Raw genomic sequence first — 24,003 nt, 5'->3', positions numbered from 1 at the left:
AAATTATTTGTCATAAAAATCAAAATTTATATAAATGTAATATCAAAAAATGAACAATAATACGATTTGTTGAAATGTCTATAGTTTTGTATTAAACATAACATTTGTTTTTAAATTTGATTTTATGATTATTATATTAAAAAATATATTTTCAACGAAAAAGTACGGTGAATATCATAAAGTAATCGGGCTTTTCTTATTACGTCATAGCTTAACATATCGGGGACCGCGTTAAATTAGAATAGAGTAAATCAAATTGTTTTGTAAATAGAAACGCTTCAGAGAGGGAGCCGGTAATAATGGTACCAGAAGCAGTGGTAGAGTAAACCTAAAAATGATTGGTGAACCGGTACCAGCAGTCAAATATACTAAAAATAATAGACGGCTAGAAAAAGAGAAGAAAAAACAAAACAAACATATTCATATGATGCAGAAAAGCACATGGATGAAACAAAATGACAAATGGATGCAAAAATGGGATATCAACATCCAAACTTGCCTGGATAACATTAAAGAAATAAAGAAGTTTGTCAATGAAAAATTTCGCAATATTCTGTGGACAAGACACATAGGGCGGAAAAAATCTTATTACATTAAAGAATTTAATCCCACTTCTAGTCATGATGAAAAGGCCTATATAAGGGCACCTATTAACTGGAAAGCAAAAATGTTGATAGCACAAATTAGAACTAGTTCACATCAGCTGCGATGTGAAACTGGTAGATGACAAGTTCCAAAGGAAGAGTGGGCAGATAGAACATGTTTATTCTGCAATACGGGAACAGTTGAGACAAAGCAACACTTTGTCAAGGAATGCCTAGCTTACAACGACATCAGATCTGATTATACAAAAATTTTGCAGAACAAGGACTTCAACTATTTATTCGAGGAAGATCAAGTGAAGAGAACAACAGATTTGATTATCAAAATTCAGAGAAGAAGAGACAAGTTAACCAAAACTTTACAACTGACTAGTTTGGCTCCTGACTTGGGAGGGTGATTGTATGGGTCCCATAGGCTACTTTAGTCTCGTGGACGTCATTAAAATCTATCATATCATATCATGCATTAATATAACCAATGATGATTATATCTATAATTTTAAAAATTAAAATTAAAATCCTTAAAAACAATTCCTAAATGTCCAAAAAAACCGACAGATTTGCAAAGATCTTGTAGCCCTAGAACGAATTCCGCCGCGCAATTTTTTATGCATGAAATTTGTATTGAAGAATTTATAAAAATGGGAGTTTTGCTATATTTAACTTCTGCGAAAGACATTACTTTCCTCTCCTCTCTATCTGTGGTTTGGGGGGTATTTTGACCCAGCAATTTTCTCTCTTTTCATGTCTTTTCTGGCTCTTTCATTGCAGAGAAGGGAAGGAGCCCGTCTACTAAAAACTTCTGGTAAAGCCTCAAGAACATGGGAACGCCCGAATTTCCTGACCTGGGGAAGCATTGCACTGTTGATGACTGCAAGCTCGTCGACTTCCTCCCATTTACGTGTGATAGATGCCATCAGGTTTCAATTCTGTAATTTAGATCTGTTATTTTGTGTTTTTCAAGCTCAAAGATGATGGTTGAAGGGAATGTAAAGTCTAGCGTGTAACTATTGTGAATTTGTGTCAAAAATTACATCTAATTTTCCAATGCGATTTAATCCAAGATCTTTTTCAACGATTACATCGACCCATTTTGCAATTGCTAATTTATCAATCACTTTTCGCATTTGCATAATCTATTCACGAATAGAAACCAGTGCTTTTCCTCCTACAGTTAGATCTGAACTCAATGATTTTTGAAAGAAAAATGATCATGTTTTGCTTCTCCAGCCCTTGATCATTTACTTTCGCACGAATCTGCTAGCCTGGCTGATGTCATGATCACCTGCACTTATTACTTTTTTGTATATGCGCTTGCCCTGATTTGTGAACTTTTTTGTTTGTTGCTTATTATCCTCGGATGGATTTTAGATTTTTATACAGTCGCCAGGAACCTCCTGTATAGAAATGAGGACCATCATCATCCTCTTGACCGCGTAATCTGCTTTTAATTTTTCTAGATAATTTAATCATACATTCATTTACTTCACCCATACAATGGTTTGAAATGGCTATCTGTATCCTCACATATCCAGGTGACCATGGATTTTTGTATTGAAATACAATGGAAAAATGGAAGAATACACATCTTGTCTCAATATTGTTGTTTCATAATTCTGTATGTAATGTAGGTGGCAGTCAGGGGGATTTAAATACGTGTAAACAGATTGTTTTCTTACTAAATTCTATTTAGTATTGATTGACTATTTTTGAAAAATAGGGCTCTGAACTAGCTTGCACAGGCACTATTGTCTTCAAAATACTTTTATGAGTCTTGCGTCTATAATTTGCTCTCGAATTCAACCAAGATGAATTAGGATTCTCAATTCACGTAGGCCCGCTGTATTTTTGTCTAGTCAACCTTTTTAGGGTCAGGTTGTGTCGTTAATTTTCCATCATAAGCATTATTTGGATGATTCGATTGGAGGACTTCTGCTGTCAACAATGCTTATTGTTTTTGACCTCCTAGGCTTTCACAGAGGATACTTCATTCTTCCTTTTTAATTTCTATCCATTACAAACATTAAAGTTCTGGGTACCGTATTTTCATCTTTCTTCTAATTTGACTTAAATCAGTATCTACATCCGGTATGTTTTGGAAACACTCTCATTCCTGTGCGGTTGTTGCTTTTGCATATCTGAATTTAAGCATTTTGGCTTTTGAGAATTTGTGTGCAAGCAAAAAGCCTGTCAACTGCGCTTATTGTATCTGTATGATATTCAATCTATTGAAATAGCAGTATAGGATTAACTAAACATTGCAATTGCAATAATATTCTGTAGCAAGCATTTTACACTAACTCATCATTCAGTCAAATGAAATTTTGCAACTTTTGAATTAATTTTTGTGTGGCAGCAATCGATTCTTGATTTCATTTTTGTTATATCTTGCTTTTTTCATTTTCATTTTTATTTTTTGACTTATTGAAGTGTAAGAGTTTCTCATTTCACTTTTTTTTGTTTAAAGATGCTAATCATAGTCTACTGTTGCATCTCTGGCCCCCAGGGACATGTCCCTGCCCAAAATGATCCTGTTCCCTATAAGGAATGTTTTGGGGAGGCAGGGATGCGTAAGAAACATCCCCATCCTGTCCCCCTTTTTGTCAAACTTTTAGAAATGCCCCTGGGATGTCAAAAAAATTGCAGGGAATAGCTAGCCACCCCTAGTTGTGTGCCCTTTTGCCCTGGGGATGTCTAGTTTCCCTAACACCTAAACAGATTTTAGTTTCTATTTTGAAACAAAACTTTTAACCTAAGGTCTGTTTGGTTAATGATATCCAAATCTAAGATGTAAAAAAAACTGAAAATAGTGTGCATCATGAAGGTATGTGTGGTTTTGGAGGGCTTCATTTGGGCTTGGTGGTTGGGGCTCCACCGCTCAATCCTGCTAGGGCTGTTGCCCCTAAATCCTAACAAAACTATGAGTCTGACCAAGTAGTCAATGATCAATCATGATTACAAAATCTACAACATATGTTTACCCTGATCCAAATCTTATCATCTTTGCAGTTGAAGTCACTGTTAAAGATTATTTTGTTTCAGGCCTTGGATAGCTTGCACAGTATATAAGGACTCCTACACACAAATTTTGCATTCTCTAGTCATTATGCTGCTGAATATTAGTTAATTCGTAGCTGGCGGTAAATGCCACTTTCGTAATGTCCTAGCCAAGGCCACATTGCAACACAAACAGTTATCTTTTTATTCAACCATTACTCTTTGCTAAGGAATTTGACAACAGAACATGCAGTCTTGAAGGATTTAGGAAAGCTTCAGTAACAAATCCCTCTCGTATATTTCACATACCAATCAGGCATGTCTTTATTTAAGGACGATATAATTGCTTTTCAATTATCTATGCTTACAAAAGCTTTATAAACATCTATGACAAATGCTTGATCTATATGATTTTTTTGAAATTTATTTATAATTTTTTATATTAAAGTTTCCTCTATTTTCTAATAACTTCCCCGTGAAATAAGGGCCTTTGAAAAAACCTGTCAGGGAAACATGTCCCCCCCATTCCTGCCCTACCTATCCCAGAAATATGAGGGAGCATGAGTTTGCATAAAATCACTTATTTAATCCTCTGTGCCTGCCAAAAAATTGGCATGGATTTGAACATGTTGTGGCTAGAGGGAAGTTGATATCTTAAGTACAATTCATATTCAGGATGCCATTTATGGCTGCGTTTAGAGTCTTCCTACTCCAAAATTTTCATTTCTGAAAAATGAAAGAAAATCGATCTCTCTTTACACTTACGTGAAAATAACAAATGTTATGTCCTTTCTTCACACACTTCAACTTTTTATTGCATAAGTTTTAGAAATGGCGCTATTGAACAATTTCCATGCGGATACAATGTGTTAGTGTTTTCAAATATTTGTGAGTTATTTTGAAGCACTGCCTGAAGGAGGCAATCACACAAGATCATGCAAGCTCATTCAGCGCTGTTCAACTATTGGCATATTGTTTCATTACTGAAAACATCTCAAGTAAAGGTATTTTAAACTTTTTTAAGAAATGTGCATTAAAGGCATGCATATTCATTGAGCTAGCTTTCTTCTCTAGAAATAGTATTTCATTCATATTAATTGGCTATAAAAGGGATAATGATATGCTGAAAGGGAATCTCAGAACCATGGTTTAAAAAGGTGGTTTCAACAAGTTTAAAATTTCATACAGATTCAGGACTTTGCAAAAATTCTGAACTGCAAAAACATTTAAATCTGTAAAATAATCTTTAGAAACAGTGGATAACACCATCATATCTTTGAGTTTCTGGAGTGAGCTTTGGCCCCAGGGGATGTCAAACATTTTCTCAAATTTTGGGGATGACAAGGTTTGGCTATTGCCCATTTTGTCATTTTATGTCGGTCATTTGTAGTCTCTAGTCAGGATTTTGAGTTCATTTGTATAAAGTCAGCATTGTTGACACACAAACATGAACCAGTGCTTAGAGTTTATTTACGGACAAGTTATATTTACCTTAGTGTGATCTATAAGAAAGACAATCATTATCTGCAGTAAGATTACGTAATAAGACAAGTGAAAATATATTTGCACTTATACATCATTCACACATTCATAGGATATAATCAACTCTCTATTCTATTCTTGTTGTCATTTCACACACTTTGCATATGCCTATTACATTATATTCTACTATCACATCATCTTGTTACATCATATCCATTATAATATACATTCTTCATTATTTCCTCTTCCATGTTTCTCATTTGTGGTATAACATAAACTATCGATGAATAACCAGAGACTACCAAAAGGGTCTAGGGGATTGGAAGTATGAGAACACGATCCTAGGTTTGTTAGATCATGTCTTTCTTTTTTAGGGTTACTGACTACTTTGGTTCTTCAATATTCATGAGTGCCATATTGTTTGCTGATCCTAGATTTAGACTTAATTGGGCTTTTGACGGTAGCTGGCTTGGCATGCTTCGTTCATGCTTCACAAAGTTCTTAATTCTCTTGGGTTATCTAACTTATCTTTCATCCTTTTCTTGGGTTCGTTTCAATCTCCTCTCCTTAGTAAGGTTCATCTTCTTGCTTACCTCTTAAGTCATTTTGATTTTGAGAACCCTCCCTCCTCCCCTCTCACTCTCAACCTATGTTACCCGGAAACGCGTTTCCTGCCCTAAGCCTTGAGTTTCGGAAATCGTCCCCGTTTCGGGGACTTGGGGATGGCCGGAAACTTTTCCAAGCCGTCCCCACCCAAGCAAAAAAATCGGAAACCCGTCCCCGAAAATTCAAAAATGGTCAACGTGTTTCCAGATGGTGTTGACCGTCTCGGGGACTCCATAGTTGTTTCCTATCCGTCCTGGGGACTGCTTGAAGTTTCCAATTTTAAAATAAAATTCAACTTAAAAAAAACATTACTAGTGATATGCAATTTTTTATTGTTTTCCGCTGGGGTGTAACAGAGAAAATATTAGATCACACTCTACCTAGTTGTTGTTCATGATTAGTTAAATATTTAGAAACATAACAGTAATCCGAGTTTAGAAACAAACAATAATCTTAGTATCTGCCCAGAAAATTTCACTATTAAATTGTTAATATACAATACTTTTATTGTTTTCCTAGGGGTACAATAGAGAAAACATTTCACACTCTACTTTACGTAGCTGTTATTCATGATTAGCTAAATATTTTATGCTAAAGTTTCATCTTTTGAAGCTGTTATAGTGTAATATCTTCAAATAGGGATGCTAGGAAAAGATAACAAATATTATAAACTAGGGCACAAACATTCTGAATATTTATTTGCATTCAAATACGTCAATTACAGCTCAGATATTATGTCAGAATCAGATCTGAGTTTATCAACTAAAGACAGTTTTTTAGATTATATTCTGAGTTTAGAAACATACAATAATCTTAATATCTGCCCTGGAAATTTCAGTTCAGTTTTGAAATACAACCTTCCTTACTATTTCTAAGATAAAATAGAGATGGATATGCATATTTTGATACTCGACTTGCCCAGAAGTCTGCTGTCCAAAAAACATAAATATAGGGTTTACACATATCAAACATGCGAAGTCGTCCTTGAAATGATGGCCAAGTTATAATGGCCCAAAATGAAGGTTTCAAATCCTAGTGCAATTAATTACAAAGGTGCTGAAACGCAGCACCAAATTAAGTTGCTCAGGTCAGCTATAAAATCGGCTAGCGAAAAATGTCTTTCAACAATATATATATAGCCGTCCCCTGCCGTCCTCTATTTCAGCCAAAAAAAAAACCGTCCTGGAAACCCATTTCCTCGTCCCCTCGTCCCCCCGTCCCGGAAACTCAGGGTAACATAGCTCTCAACTTCCGTCACCTTTTGCCATTGATATTTTAAATACTTTTCCTCAATCCTTTTTATTTGTTTCCTATGTTGTAGGCTAAATTTGACTCAATAGTTTGCATCCTTTTAGGATTTCCCTCATGTTAAGTTTTGCCCAGAATTAAAGATGAACAACAATAATGAAGAACAAGATAGATACAAAAGACACAAGAAATTATCCTGGGAAAACCTTTCCACTTGAAGGGAAAAACCCAGCCATACCAGCAAAAAATCTCTTTAATGATATAAAAAATGTGAACAGTACAAAGCTTTTACTTGACTTGCTTACAATACACTAAGCAATCTTATAAATAGATTTAAAATGAGACTCTTCATATTGCACATGAAGGTCTCTTTGAATTTCGAATACAAGACTTCTTATTTCCAAATATTTAACACTTAATATTTCCATACACATGCCTTTTTGCATGTTGCATGACACGTCTCTTTATATAATATAATTTCAAATGTTATCACAAGCTGAAGATGACCATAATGGTCATAACATTCATATTTCTACATAAAATTAGAGATAAAGATCTTTGTCACAGCTACAATCTTCAACACTCCCTCTTAGCAAGAGTGAGATCTTTAGTAAAACATGGTGTCTCAGTGTAACATAGCTGCAACCAAAGATATCAATTCACATCACATAAAACATGTTATCTCAGCATAACACAATTCTCCATAGTTATTCATAAGGCTTAAGCACATAAAATTAAAGTCATGGAGTCTCATACATGACTTCCACTACGCCTACTCGTAGAGGGTGATCCACCATATTCTCACCTCAAATTCTCCTAGAGAAGAATGCATTTTCACCATGCCTAGTCATAGAGGGTGGTCCACCATACCTACTGCAGAGGTTGGAACAAAGACTTTCAACTCAAACTTCTCCTAGATGAGAATGCATTTCCACCATGCCTCAGTGCAAAGTGTGAGGGATTTCACCTCAAACTTCTCTCACAGAGAACTCATTAATAACTGAGATTCTCTTAAAAGAGACTCCCTCTAAGGAGGGATAACTTTGCACACCACAATAAGATAGTTGATGTAACCTCCTCTGAATATGTATTAAGGCAACATCCTCATCTCATTTCTTGTTGCACTCTGCAACCAAGAGAGATATTAAAAACTCAGAAAATCAACTATAATAGAGGTAGATGTTAAAAGCACCTACTATTCAATATTACAGAATACTTATCTCCCGGTAATCTGATCTCATCACACATACATAATATGAACAAAATTTGAACAATAACTGTAGACTAGCATTCATATGATAATCATAGAACTTGCTGAACAAAAATGTGTTGCTCATTAATATTGAAAGTTGAAACCATAAAAGAAAATGAGAACTGGCATCTGAAACAAGCATCTTCCAAAAATACCAGAATAAACTGCCAGTCTAACCACAGGCTTTTACACAATGTCAAGCCAACATACACATGATACTGAATATATGATTTGAGAATCAGAGTCATTAGACTAGACTAACCAAAATGAACACAGATAATACAATACTCAATAAAGTCTGATCTCATCTACAGATAAACAATGATTTGTGTTTACATCAATGGTAAGGAATAAAACCTAAAAAGATCATAAAAGAAGATATTAAGAGTTATAACAGATACATAAAGAAAAACAGAAGATTTCATCTACTGTGATCGCTCCTTGTTGCACCCATAGTTGATTCATTATCCAACCGCCATCAAGGCTTCAATATACATGAATCGACTCTCCCGTAGAATGTAGAGAGACCATTGTAACATGGAAAGAACCATCGGAAGATGTATTATGAATATGAACAATGTTCATGCTTACAATACAAAAATAAATATCTTGAATAAAAAAAAAAGAAAAGCTCAGACAAATTTGATAATAATTAATCTGCAAATATGATCAATACCTGATAGAATTATTTCAGTCCTTTATGAAAAAAAAGACGTTTACCAACACCCTGAAAACTCAACTCAAAATAATAAGAATGAATGAACTACATATATATATATACACTTTCAGATGCTCAGAAAGTAATAAAAGTTCAAAGACTGCACAAAGAAATATGAAAATAATCCTCAAACCTGCTTGACAGTATTTAGAAAAAAAATCTCTAAAAAAGATTCCACATCAAGACAAAATTGTGATAGACAGAGAATCACACACCCACTAGATTCACACCTGCATAATTTTTACTCACGTCGCTGCAAAAGATGATAGTCAGACCAAACAAATAAAACAACAGTGACCACTCCTGCATAAGGCTCAAAGGCAAAGAGACCGCCGCCTGTGATTACCGTTATATAGAAGGTGAATGATCACTGCCAAATTAAAAAAATTCTTCTGCTAAGAAATGACATATCATTAAACTGCATAAAAGCTGCTTCCAACTCCTGCACGATGAGCAACGCTGCAAGTCAATGATACGTACCACATACGTATGAAACTAACACAAAAAGACCACATATCAAAGAATATGCCGATCACAGCACTCGAAAAGAAAATTTCCTTCAAAGCAAATTGAAAGTTCATGCTTGAAGAAGAAGCGACAGGCGTCTCAAAAAACGAGCAAACATGAAGAGAACCGACAAGAAGATATATTGAATAAAAAAATGAGATGGGAACAGAAGCCAAGAATTAACATGAAATAGAGGAGAATAAAGGGGTCCACGAAGGCTCTAAAATACAAGCCAAGATTGACATGAAACAGAGGAGAATAAAGGAACCACCACGGAAAGATGTTGACAGAAGAAGTTGCACAAACTAAAAACCATAGAACAGGAGATGGCAGATGGAGAACTGCAGAATTATGAAGGTAAAAAGAAATGAGACTGTAGAACAAGTAATTACAGATTCAAAAAATCTCAAACGAAGTTACTAAGTTCAACAAACAGAATTCACAAGAGTTTATCTGAGAAGAGAAAGTTGTTGCAAAGAAAAGAGGACCAATGTCTCCAAGAACACACATCATCACTTAGCTTGGGACAGGTCAACGACAACGCAATAAGAGAGCTGAAATGCAAAAATCCAAGGATCGAACACGAAGATATCACTTGACACATAAACAAAGGATAGCACCATAAACAAACAGGGCGGTTAGAGAAGAGATATTTGAAAACAACATATGATAAGTTACAGACCCACGCAATCTTTCTCAGCTTCCGCAATCTTGGTGTGAACTCTGATCAGAGGATTCTGCGCATGTGACAACCTCTCAACGGACCCATATAAAAAAACTCGAATGATGATCTATTCCGTATAATACTAACTCCCTTTTCTATAGAGCCTCTATCCTTTGCCTTGGGGTACAATATCGTCAATGATATATCTTCCTTCTCAACCTGTGATGCCCATTGTCCTCCACTCTCGATAATGGTCGTTTAAGCTTAAAATATAATGACATCTAATGGTCGTTGAACTCAATGCAGATGTTTTAATGAAGTTTCTGAATGTTGACGTTCCAAGTCAAATCTTGATAACTGAAGGCTATTCCAAGATAATCTCATGATGCTCTGCAGATTTCCTTACTCCAATAAGATCAGTTCTTCAGTGACGAAAGGTCTTATTCAAATAAAATTTTCTTTTATCACTTTAATCTGCAATTTCATGACATCCCTCATGAGCAGAAGCACCCACCAAGTCTGAGCTTATCTCTGGATTGAATTTTATCAAAAAGAGCCCATAATCCATGGATTTGTTGCAAGGATCAACCGCTCTCTCGTGGTATGCTCAAACAACAATAGCCAGAAATCCTCTGCTCGATTCTCCTTTGCAACTTCCTTAACAGAGAATCCTTTTCACATTTCAAACTACAAAATTGCAGATAAAATACTCAAAGCAGTCTAAAACAGATGCACAAACTCTTCACTATTATCTGACCAGGCGCTGATGCCATGTTAAGTTTTGTCCATAAATAAATATAAACAGCAATAATGAAGAGCAAGATAGATACTCAAGACACAAGAAATTATCCTGGGAAAAACCTTCCACTTGAAGGGAAAAACCTAAGACACTAGCAAAAAATCTCTTTATCGGTATAAAAGATTTGATCAGTTCAAAGCTTTCACTTGACTTGCTTGAACTTGCTTACAATACGCTCAGCAATCTTATAAACAGATTTAAAATGAGACTCTTCATATTACACACAAAGGTCTCTTCAAATTTTGATTTCAAGACTCTTGAAATTTCCAAATAATCAACACTTTTTCTATTTCCATATGCATGCCTCTTTGCATGGTGCATGTCATATGTCTCTTTATATAGTATAATTTCAAATATTATTACAATTGTTTTCTTCAGCTGAAGATGACCATAATGGTCATAACATTCATAGTTCTACTACATAAAATTAGAGATAAAGATTTTTATCGCAGCTACAATCTTCAACACATCATTCCATCACCATCCCTTGGAGCCTACACAATGCCAATGTTGACTATTGCAATTCTTTTATTGTCATTTGCAGTTGCTTTTCCTTGCGGCCTCACTTATTGCAAATCCTACCATAGGTTTGTTCCTCACCATACCTGCCAACAGTTGCTCTCTCAAGTGGAATCAAATGTTGACAAGAATATGTAGATCAGCAGTTTGAGTTTATTTATTGAAGAGTTGTATTTAGCTAAGCAAGGTTAAATTATACGTGGTAAGATTACAAAATAAGGCAAAAAAAATACACGTGAATGTATGCCATTCACACATTCATAGACCATAACGAAGTCTCTATTATATTCTTCATGTGCTCATCACAGATTCCTTGAGTACACTTTCTTACATGCATCATCTCATTTCAGAACTAAACAAAGAAATCACACATGTATTCATATGCCATTCATACATTTGTAGGATATAATCAAGTCTCTATTATATTCTTCATGTGCTAATCACAGATTCTTTATGTACACTATATATGCATCATCTCAATACATTATGTTCTCTATTACATACATTTTTCATTACATTTTTTCCTTTTTCTTTTCTATTTCCAATACATCTTTATTGCTATTATAGCGTTTCCAAATATAGGGACATATCCCTAGGCTTGTTCCTTCATTCTTGTGTCCTTGTAGTGTCACTGCAATCGCATGATTGTACTACAAGGCTTCTTTCTAGTTTATTTAGTGACAATTTGACGTATCTTTCCCTTGGAGAATGATATATTCCGATTCCAACTTTTGTTGCCCTTTCAGGTTTTCACCGTTGGCCTCCATTAGGTTGTCTTTACAGGGTTTCAAGGGTTTTAATTTAATGTGAATAGATCAGCTTTCCTTATGGGTTTTGAACTAAATCTATTGTGAATTCCAAATTGGCTCTGTGTCTGCCAACAGGCAGCTACAACAACTGCTATGAATTTCATATAAACTATATTTGATTATCAATTGTCATTCACATTTATTATTCAACTATTGACATTGTTATCTGTTATCATCTGTGTTTAAATCTGCATTAATTTTCTTGTGTCATGTAAATTATGTTTATATATGTATGTACGTGTGCGTGCCTCTGTATGTGTGTATGTGTAATTCAGAAATTCTGCATGTTTGTGTGTGTATGTGTGTATGGATGTATGTGTGTGTGTGACCCAAAAAAAAATTCTGCAGTCCATTACTTTAAGGCAAAAAATAGCCCTTCAAAAAAATCAAAGTCAAAATGTTAAATGTATAGTTTTTCATGATTTTTCAGTTGCTTTGATCTTTTATTTATAAATTAATTAAAATTAATTTTCTTCTAAATTTTTGCCATCTCTTAAAGCATCTGGTCACATAGAGGATGGTGCATGTGCAGAGGAGCTTGAATGTCTAGCCCCTAGTCATGTAGGAAGTGAATATTTTTTTAAGCCCTTGTTCCATGGACAGCCTCCAATGGCTATGCCTAAATTTGTGTATGCAAGCCCCTTGGAGGGCGTTATTCCAGGAGCAATATCTTGAGCATTGCATTTTTTGAGCAATTTTTTCAAACTACATTTTTCTTGAGGTCTATGCATTGCTGTAGTCAGAAAATCAGATTCTGTGCCTCTATGATTCAGTATTTTAGTTGTTTTTGCAGGTGTATTTTTCATGATTTTCAGGTTTTATTTTGCGTATTACGTCCATGTTTTTGATGTCGCTAGTTATGTGTTGTTAGCATGTGTGTTCTTTTTGTTGAGTTCTAAATGTGAAATCCAAAACACTCCAATTAATGCTCGCTTCTCTCCTTCTTCTCTCTTTCCCTTTTGTCCTATTGTTTTTGGGTAAGCTAGATTCCTAAAAAGGGTCTAATGAAGTGAGGGGTGCTACTACCTCAATATTGAGGCATGATAGACCTGAGAGCTTTCCATAACATTTCTTTCAGTGCCACTTTGCTCTCATGTATCACCTTGTTTTCCTTTACCAATTTGCTTTCATGTACTGTGAGTATATTGGAAGCTTTGGAATATTGAGAGAATTGTTCATTTATGCCACTACATTTCAATCTATTGCCAGGTATATTAGCAGTGGGGCATATTTTAGTTTAATTCACTTAAGATATCAATAACTATTAGCGTCAAATCGCAGGAGTCATAAGGTTGTAGCAATAAAGCTTTCTTCTTGGAGTAACGAGGTAAAACCTTTAGCATTTGAAATTCACCATAGATTGGTTGGTTCAAATTGGTAGCGAACCATTTGAAATATGACATGATTGCTTTTATATTGGAAAATGTGTTTTCGGACATTGTCACACAAGATGCAGCTATATCTTATTTCCTGATGATAGGTTGGGGTAGTATTGGCATATATTCTTAGAAAGATTTTTGTTGCTGATGTACATAAATTTTTCTGACATATGTTGAATCTGACCATGTTACTAGTTAGTGTCAAAGTTTAGGATGAACACAATATCCTTGTTTATTTGAACAAGCTGGAATAGTACAGGGACAAGCTTGTGGCTCTAAGTGAGGAGACTTGGAAAGATGATAAGTAGATGGGTACCTTGAAATTGAAGAAACTTTTGGTGCCATACTACAATTCTTTACTCTCATAATGGATGACAAAAAACTTAAGAGAACATCATGGGAGGAGCCAAAGGAACAGGTATTGGCAAATGAACAGATATTGAAAGGGTTGAATTTGTTTGGTTCATCATCCCTGAAAGCCCTTTTGTCTGCATTTAAGAGCAGAACATGTCAAAAAAGAAAATACTTTAAAATGAAGAATAACAAGAACAAGTAGCAAGAGAAAAGACATAAGAAACTAGATCAGGACACCAAATGGTTTTCTAAGAAGGCTGATTTCAAAGATGAGTCAGAGTGTAAGGTTTCTTTTTCAGCTGCATGTTATATATAAATAATTGTAAATCAGAATTTCCAGCTTGGCTTGTAAAATTGAAAGAATAGGTAAAGGAGTGAATGTGTTTCATGTGGAAGTTGCAGGAACATCTACTTCAAGCAATGGTGATGTGGGTGGCACACAATGATGACTGGTACTGTTGACAAGGCATCATATTGAGTTATTGATAACCACAAATATAAGGTTGATTGTATTGGTAATAGATATTTGGTTAGTCATCCCTGAAAGCCCTTTTGTCTGCATTTAAGAACATAACATGTCGAAAGAAGAAAATACTTTAAAAAGAAGAATGACTATAACAAGTTGCAAGAGAAAATTCACAAGGAACTATAGATCAGGACATAAAATGATTTTTGAAGCAGGTTGATTTCAAAGATGTGTCAGAGTGTTCAGCTGCAGGTTATATATAAATAATTGTAAATTGGAATTTCTAGCTTGGCTTCTAAAATTGAAAGAATAGGTAAATGAGTGAATGTGTTGCATGTGGAAGTTGCAGGAACATCTATTTCAAGCTACGGTGATGTGGGTGCACACAATGTTGATTCATGCTGTCAAGAAGGCATCATATTGAGTTATTGATAGAGGTAATCGCAAGCACATGGGTCATAGGAAGAAATGTGTAATTTGTCTTGGAAAAAAGGAGGCAAATGCCATGAATGGTTGGTTGCCAATGGCTGTATAGGACTATTGCTTGGTTTGGGGACAAGAAAGTTCAAAAATGACTTTCTTGACAATGCTTTTCATGCTTCTAGACCGATAAAAATTCTACCGTTGATGCAAGAATTTGCAGAAGGATATAAGATGGATTGTCTTGGTAATAGATGTTAGATTAAGGATCAAAAGAACAAATTCGTTGTCACTGAAAGTGATACCATTTACGATAATTAGTGGATCTTTAATAGGTTGAAGGAGAATTAAACACCAATGTCCTCAATGGAGGGCACTAGTCATTTGTGGCATGAGAGGTTGAGACACCTCAACTACTAAAGTGTTGCTTTCTTGAAGGGACACAATATGATTTGTGGTATACCATGTGTCAATATGCTCAAGGCTCTTGCGAAGGATATCTGAATAGGAAGAATCATAGAGAACCCTTTGTTAAGGACTTCAGAGTATCGAAGAAATTCTTGCTTGTGCATGGTGTTTGTTGGGTAAACAACCAATAAATTCACATATTGCTTTGATGCATTTTTTGGTCTTGGCTGATTACTATTTACTTTTGAAGAAGGATGAGGTGTTTTCTAGCTTGAAGGCCTTCAAGGCGAAAGTGGATCCAGTAATGTAAAAGGATCAACAAGTTGCAAACAATATGTAAACAAGTCGCTCCAACTTCCTTGAACAACATGGCTTTATGAGAAGATTGGCAATTCCTTGTAACTCCACAATAAAATAGGGCAGCTAAGGGGAAGATTTATACACTCGTAGAGATGATCAATTGTATATTGCAAGCTCAGAAGTTGATTGGAAGAACCAGTAAATTGTGTTTGTTATACTGATGAAAGAGTGCCAAGAAAGGGGCTATGTGTGATTTCTAAGGAGTAATGGAGTTTTTGGAACCTTTCTTGTTTCACTTCAAAGTTGTTCAGTGTGCTGAGCATGCAAATGTTTTTGATGGAACAAGAAAAATCTTGATGTTAAGAATCACAAAGGCATCTTTTCTGGTTATGGTGCAGAATCCAAAGTATAGAGACTATAGGATTTGATGCTGCAAACAGTACTTGTTTAGAAAGATTATTTGTCGAAGGGAACAGTGAACTAGATGATAACTGCATTTTGATTCCTAGCCTACTAGCTCATACTAATGTTCTCTCACCCAAGATTCCTTTATGCTGTATTTGTGGCAAACAGATGAAGGGAAATGGAAGCTCAATCATTGAGCAACTTAAGAAGGGAAAGAGAGTACATGGGAGAGGTTAAAAAGCTTTAGCAGTGGCATCAGAATGTCTCTTTGGGCGAAGTAGATCATTTGCAATTAGATACTAGAAAGGCAAGAAGCTAGTTTGAAAACCATGCTTTGATGGCTGGTGTTCACAATTTGCATGATCCAAAGATGAACAAGGAAGTTGAGGACAATTCATGTTTATAGATAATAATGCAGGATGAAAATGGCACTCTCATGAAGAAAAAACTTGCGGGTTATTTTATCTTGAAAGATAAGAAATTTGTTGGTTGTAATAGGAACAAGTTTACCTTTGAGGGGAACTTGAGAGCAAAGCTTGACTTGTAGGCTTATAGCCAAGGGGTACTCATAGATTGAAGGCATTGACTACAACATGATGTGTGCTGTAGTGGCAAGGTTCATTTTGGTAAGGACAAATCTTATACTTGCAACAAAGTATAAGTGGCAAGTGTATCAATTGGATATAAAGAGTGCATTTCTTCATGCTGATTTGGTGGAAGAGATTTTGCAAAATTTCCTGGATTATTGGACATTTCATTTTTGCAATTGAAGAAGACATTAGATGGCTTGCTTACACACCTTTTATGTGGAATAAATTTTGGTCAATTTCTCTTGAATTTAGGTTTCAAAATAAATCCAAGCAGCTGATTTTGTATGTTAAGAAAATTTCTCGGGACATTCTCTTTATTGCTCTTGATATGGATGATTTGATTATGATAGAGAAAAATGTTGACATGATTGTTGAAATGAAGCAGTTGGATTCACAATTTGAGATGATAGATTTAGAGTTTCTTCACTATTTTGGCTTTGCAAGTTTGGCAAGGGCAAGACAGGTTTGTTGCCTCTTAGTCAAAATATGCCAAACAATTATTGACAAGATTCAAGATGCAGGATGTGAAAGTTGGCAAAACTCCATGTGGTCTAGTTATTAAGTTTACAAAGGATACTAGGATAGAAAAGTTAGATGCTAAGGACTATGGAAGTGTACTGTAAAGTTAGTTGTATCTTAGACACACTTGGCTTGCACTCTCTTTTGTTTTTAGATTGGTAGCCAAGCTTATATAGCAACTAGAGTTGTTACATGAAAGCTACAAGGCATATCCTTCAAATATGTGAAGGGGACTCTAGATTTTGGCCTTGAGTTAAAGAGAGGAGATCAATGCAATCTCCATGGCTACATAGATTCAGATTGGGCAAGAGACTTTGATTACGTGGAGTTTACTTTGGGCCTTATCTTTGTGTTAGGAAAGTTATTAATATTGTGGTCTTCCAAGAAGCATGGTAACATTTTAGAATCAATAGTCGAGGCCGAATAGATTCGACTAGCTCAAGTATTGAATGAAATATATGGTTACATGAGTTGTTGGATTACTTGCATGTGTCAAAAACGTGCCAACAATATATTATGACAAAGAGTGTTCTTCAAATTGTCAATAATCCATCTTTTAGGCAAGGACTAAGTGTATGGAGATCAAGTACCACCAGGTTTGTGAAGTATTGGAGCTTTAGAAGATTTCAATTGGCTATGTTGGGACAAAGGATGTAGATATAATTCCCAAGCCATTGATGAAGAGTAGGCTCATTAAGTTTAGTTGTCTTAAATTGCTTCTCATGATTGAGGGATTTTCATCATGACATTCTCTTACTTGTCAATGCACTATCTTTGTTATAATTTGTGTGTATCGCGTAAATTTAAGATGATATTGCATAAAGTTAAAAGGAGGTCTTTTCTACTAATTGTCCTTGGATATCACATATGATACTTGGAAACTAGTTTATAGGATTATTTGCCTTGCAAAACTTAGTCTATGTGGACATCTCAATTGGGAGGCAAGTAGGTCCCACATTGTACCAACCACAATTTAATAAGGCAATAGACGAATGGACCAATAATGGGTCATACTATAAAAGGAAGTTTTATAAAGGAAAATATATAAATCATGCATGGGTCCGTTTAACCAGTGGGCCACCATACATATGTACTTTACACGTGTATTGGCTTAGTAATGTCAACACCATAAAAGGAGTAATCAATTTGATTAACAAATTGGTGTTATTAAAACAATGCATTTGAAGCGACATTACTGCTGACATCATTCGAGGGACATGTCTTATCAAGGACATGTGGCAGGTATTTAAGGGGAGACCCCAAACTCAAAGGAGGACCATTGAATAAGGTAAAAGAACATAACTGTAGAAAAAGGACAAGCTGTAGGAATATTTGAGCATATCAAGGCAAACGTAAGTAACCTTTTGGAAACTAAAGTAAAATATTTTATTTATTATATGATTTGAAGTCAATAATAATATTAATAGTATAGAAACTATTAATTATAATGGGTTTAGTCATATGATTTAAGAGTGGATCCATAATGCTTTAATGATAATGTAAATTGAGGAATTTATATATTTCAAAATCAATAAGTCGTTACTTTCGAAGATAAGATAAGGTCTATGGTGGAATGCACTGGGCTACATCATACAAAGGCACTAGGTAAGGCTTGCGGTGGAATGGGCATAGGGTACATCATACAAAGGCACTATATTGGGAGTAATGATTAGAGTGAGGTAATTACAATAAGGGGGAACAGTGAGGCCCACTAGGTACACCAGTCTATATGATATGGGGCCAAGGGGGGTAGAGGATCTGCCCTTGGGCCTAGGGTTGGGTAAGAGGGCACCCTATTGTAGTTCTTCCTCTAAACCTAGAAGGATATATTAATTATCTAAGTAGACCACCTTCATGGATGCCTAACACCTGCCATCAAAGCCAAGGGGGTCAAAGTCTTGCCTTTGGGCTTAGATCAGGATAAAGTATAAATATGGAAGAAAACAAGCATCCTGCTAAGTAGGCCACCTCGTGGAAATGCCTAATACCTGTTACCGAGGCCAAGAGGCTCAAAGTTCCACTCTTGGGCTTAGTATGGAATTAACATGAACCTAATTTATCGTGATGCACATTTCTTTGAAATTTATATATGTATGTTTACTAATGATTTTGTGGTTGTAGGGTTCATAATCAAGTACAACAAGGAAGTAAATTTTGTAAATCCTTTCTCTTACCCTAAAAATTGTAAATTATAGGACTTAATCAAGGAATAACATAACATGTGTATTATGTGTTTACATCGTGTCTTCATGCATTATTAGTCTACATTGTGTATGCTTCGCGTCTGCATGCATTCATGTGTCTACTTCGTGTTTGCTTTGTGTATTTATGCATCAATATTTATACTCTATATATGCTTTCTTACATCATATTTTTATGGATATCAACATTACATGGAAATATTTGTATAAATTGTCTATTGCTTGAGGACAAGGAAAATTTGAGAGAGGACTATGATGTCCCTATTTAAGAATAGGTTTTAAAAAATAGAGTTGCATAATCAAAATTTTAATAACTATTATATATATTGATAGTAATATATATAATAATAATATAAAATTATTAGGATCTAATATAATATAAAAAGTATATAATAAAAATATATTTATGATATAATGATTTAAATCATTATGATATAACGATTTAAATAATTAATATAATTTTGAAATATATAAATAAATAATGAAATATAGTCATACAAATAAAAAATAAACAAATCAAAGATTATCATTATCATGATTATATTATATAATAGAATAGAATAATATAAGTATAATATAATAGTAAATCTTTACGATTTTTTTACAATATAAATGTAATATATTATTATATATATCTCAAATAATATACCAAATATAAATAGAGATAAATTTAAATATAAAAATATCCGTATAACAGTAAGGTTATTATAGATAGGTTATAAACAAATAATTGTTATTTATCAAGAGACGTGACCTTTGATAGATATCTGTTATATAAGTATAAATACAAGGAGAGTATATACGGAAGGGACATATGAGAATGACTATTTATGGATGAAGAAGGGAAAATAAAACTCAGATGTGAAGCATGGATTGGGGACATTAGACACGAATCTTCGGAAATCACACAAGTAGAGATTCGTAATGTTAATGTTGCATTTTGTGGATTAATCCCACATGAAATTGTTTAATAATGTAACAGTGCAGTATGCCTATATTTATCACATATGTTGAACCTCATAAGCGAATTGTACAGTGTATGCTATTTAAAGAGATCATGTACAATGCAAACTGATTGAAACTATGAATGAGTGAAACAATGGATGCCCAATATATCCATTAAGATTTGCTTGTTTGTATATTACATTTTTTCTTCTATTATGCAGGCCCTATGTGTAAGTCACTACATAATATATTCCAGCCCCTTTTGGACAGGATTCTCACTCCAGCACAACCAAGTTTTGTCAATAAGCAACAAATCTTTGACAACATTATGGCTCGAGAAACATTATATTGTAAGCTATGAAATTTCTTGGGGACCTTTCCCATAAAGACAAATAACAGCAGAAATATAAAGAGCTTGAAGAAAACTTATTCAACTAGAAGTTTATAAGCTTCCCCATTAAAACCGAGTGCAACAACTTGAAGAAAATAGCTCCATGTAGTTAAAAAAAAATAGCCTCCATAGATTACGAAGAATCTTCTTCAATTGAATCCTTGGCCTCCAAATGAAGTTGGTGAGCTTCTTAATTTTCTCCCTCTGTGTGAGAGCTCCACAATAAGCTTTGGATTTCTTGCCTTTAAATTTGGATATTTTTAGGACTTTAATAGAAGCAAGAAGCTCATCATGTCCTTCATGCTCCTTGAATTCCAAATCCTTTGTAAAGTATGTCTTCACAGTATTGTCGCCTTCCTTAACCTTCTTTAGCCATAGGAGGTAGTGCTATACTTGAAATAAAGCTGCTAATATCTAAAAAGTACCTATCATTTTGACTACCCACCTTGTTGCCAATCAGAGATAGTGCAGAGTGCTCAAAACATTGTGCATGATTTCTCCAAATAAAATATTCAGTTTTTGGCTCACTAGATTTCAAAACCCATATCCCAAACCAAAAGGTGTGTGAGCCAAAATGAATTGAAGAACATTCTGCACTTGTATGGCCCAATTTGTTACATAGAAGGCATCTAAAATTCAATCCCTCAATTTATGAATTGGGTTGGGGACAAAAACTTGATGGAGTCAAAATAGGCTTCGAAAAATCAACCAGCATTGATTTTGATGGAGGCACCCACCTTTTCCACTAAGTTCTGAATTAGCACAGGATTTTAAATCACCCATGGAAGATTATATTAGTGAATCCACAAAGGAACATTTCTAATGATTAGAATTGCAGGATCAAAGAAAGGTGGCCATAGGGCCATGAGAATACCATGTCTGCTGAAAACTAAGGACCTTTGTTCCAGAGGAATTCATTTTCCTCCGCATTTTGGAATTGGACGAGGAAAAATGTTGCTCCAACATAGAAAAAAATTGTTGTATGGATGAACTCAAAACAAATCCGAACCCAACCCAAAATTTTCTTTGGACAAATTATGAACTTGAATCTCAAACCCACATCTGTACCAGAATCCGAACTGGCAACTCATACTGTTTTTATGCCTTGTGGTCACAAAGAAGTTGAGATGGATAGCACTCTTGTTGCATAGTTTAGTCAATTTCCATTTCACCTAGTTTTCTTAAGATACGTTGCTTTCTGTCTAGTTTAACACCTTTTCTTCTTAACCAAAAATTCAAAAATCAATTTTTTTAATTGTTGTATAACAGGTTTTCTGCTTAGAGCACAGGACATACAGCAAGCATCATTGCCCAAATGCAAATGAGCACGACATCACAGTTCTGGTTTGTCCAATGTGTGCAAAAGGAGTCAGACTTGTTCCAAATGAGGATCCGAACATAACTTGGGAGACCCATGTGCGTACAGACTGTGATCCAGCCAATTATGAAAAGGTTATGAAGAAGCCACGTTGTCCTGTTCCCGGTTGCAAGGAAAATCTTACATTCTCAAACAAATTTAAATGCCGAGACTGTGGAAAAGAAGTATGTTTGAAGCATAGGTTTGGACCTGATCATAAATGTTCAGGACCAAAAAAAGTGGATGCAAATTTTTCTTTTTATGGAATGTTTGGAAAAAACCCAAAAGACAAAGTGACTGCTAATGGAAAAAGAGCAAACAATGTGGAAAGCTCTAGTGCATCAGAATCCCTGAGCTCTGGCCTTTTTGCTGCAGCTTCAAATTTGAGAGCATCTGCAGAAGCAGGAATGGCGAAGTTGAGTGTTGCAACAAATGATGTTCTGAGCAAGGTAAAGGCTAGTTCCTTCTCAACGCAACATCCAGCACATCAGAACAGGCAACCTGTATTAGTGGAAGAATGCCCGAGGTGTGGAGTGCAATTCAATTCTCTTGCTGCTCTTATTCAGCATGTGGAAAGCATCCATGAAGGCAGTCAAAATGGTGGCTCTCAAGAGTTGCCAGATATTTGTCCAAAATGTAGCAGGGGCTTCCGTGATCCAGTTTCTCTTGTTAAACATGTTGAAAAAGACCACCGAGGAACATCAAATTCATGAAATTTAACACTAGCAAATGTGAAAGGACATGGAGGAACATGCAGAAGTTTCAGCTATGGAATATATGGCACCTTTCCCAGCGTTCCTGTAAAAGACCTATAAAAGTCTCTATTATCCCCTGTTAAAGTCCTTTTGTGTAGCTTGAGAGCCAATTTGATTATATTCTTTTATGTTGTATGTTTGATATTTATAACGTAAGGGTTGATGATATTGAAAGAACAAATTATGGTACACCAATTTAATATGACATAGGAGGAGAAATGCAGAGCTTCAGTTTCTGGTTTATTAATCTAAAGCCTAGAGCGAAGCCTATAGTTAACTGAACCTGAGAAATGTTTATCCTTATTCGAGGCGATTTTCCATTTTCATTACAATCCTGAGTTTGTTTTTTGTTTTCAGCAATTATCTGTACCTTATGGTATCTATATCACTTAAACCTGTTATGGATAGGTCATCATGACAATTAGTTTCAATCAACTAGTGATTAATAGGAATAACCAATTTTAATTATAGTTTAAAAATTAAAATTGCCAATTGCAGATGCCTAGTCACTGGTACAGTAGATTTCATTAAAGATTCTGGTGACAATACTAGTAAGGTAATTAACTCCTTGTGATTAAGTTAGTACTAAATTAGATTTGAAATGATGTACCTGCACAACTTGACACAAATAGCTTTCAAATGATCATTCAATTTGGCATGCTGAAACATTTAAAATAATATAAATACCACCCAGACTGCAGGTTGGAGGCTTTCCACCCAACCATGTTGCCAAAAATCAGTCATAAGATTATAAACTATTTACCATTCCATGAAGTAAAGATGCAAAGCAGATAGTACAACTCTTGCACTACAGCACGCTTTCAATGATCTTCAATTGTGACATGCGGAAACATTAAAGATGATATGAATTCTACTCAGACTCTGCAGATTGGAGGCTCTCCACCAAACCATGTTGCAAAAAACCAGTCATAACATTATATGTTATCTACCATGCCATGTAGTAAAGATGCAAAGCACATAGTACAACTTTTGCACTACAACACACTCCAAAAATGCTAGCTTGAAATCCATAATATCAAATTGCCTTCCGTGCTACTACAATTTTCTTGTCAGAATGCTTATATTCGGTTGCACTATATACTACTACCATTTATGCCAGTATTATTTGGAACATTTTCTAAGTCTATTTTTGTCAGAACATCAAACTTAAGTTGCCTTAAATAAGGTTAAGACATCTTACCGTTATGGACCATATGGGATGCAATCTAAAATTCCATTTGAACTAATTAAGCCGATAGGCTTCACTCCTTGGGAATCCTTGACCGGTTTGTCCGGATTTCTCGGTAGTC

The 24,003-nt window shown here is 35.0% G+C and overlaps 1 protein-coding gene across 1 annotated transcript; it reads left to right on the top strand.

The window, feature by feature from the left end:
• The first annotated feature begins 1,130 nt into the window (after positions 1–1,130).
• On the top strand, positions 1,131–22,882 carry LOC149562320 (zinc finger AN1 and C2H2 domain-containing stress-associated protein 13-like). Its single transcript, XM_089825846.1, has 2 exons — positions 1,131–1,522; positions 21,851–22,882. Exons 1-2 carry the CDS (start codon positions 1,424–1,426, stop codon positions 22,649–22,651), a joined length of 900 nt encoding a protein of 299 aa, XP_089681972.1. The 5' UTR covers positions 1,131–1,423; the 3' UTR covers positions 22,652–22,882.
• Positions 22,883–24,003: the final 1,121 nt, after the last annotated feature.

This window comes from Cupressus sempervirens, chromosome 4, assembly GCF_028749045.1.
Source record: "Cupressus sempervirens isolate cs-2001-9-10 chromosome 4, ASM2874904v1, whole genome shotgun sequence".
Lineage (NCBI taxonomy): Eukaryota > Viridiplantae > Streptophyta > Pinopsida > Cupressales > Cupressaceae > Cupressus > Cupressus sempervirens.
Note: the sequence above shows the minus strand (reverse complement) of the source record. Positions and strands in the feature narration are given on the sequence as shown.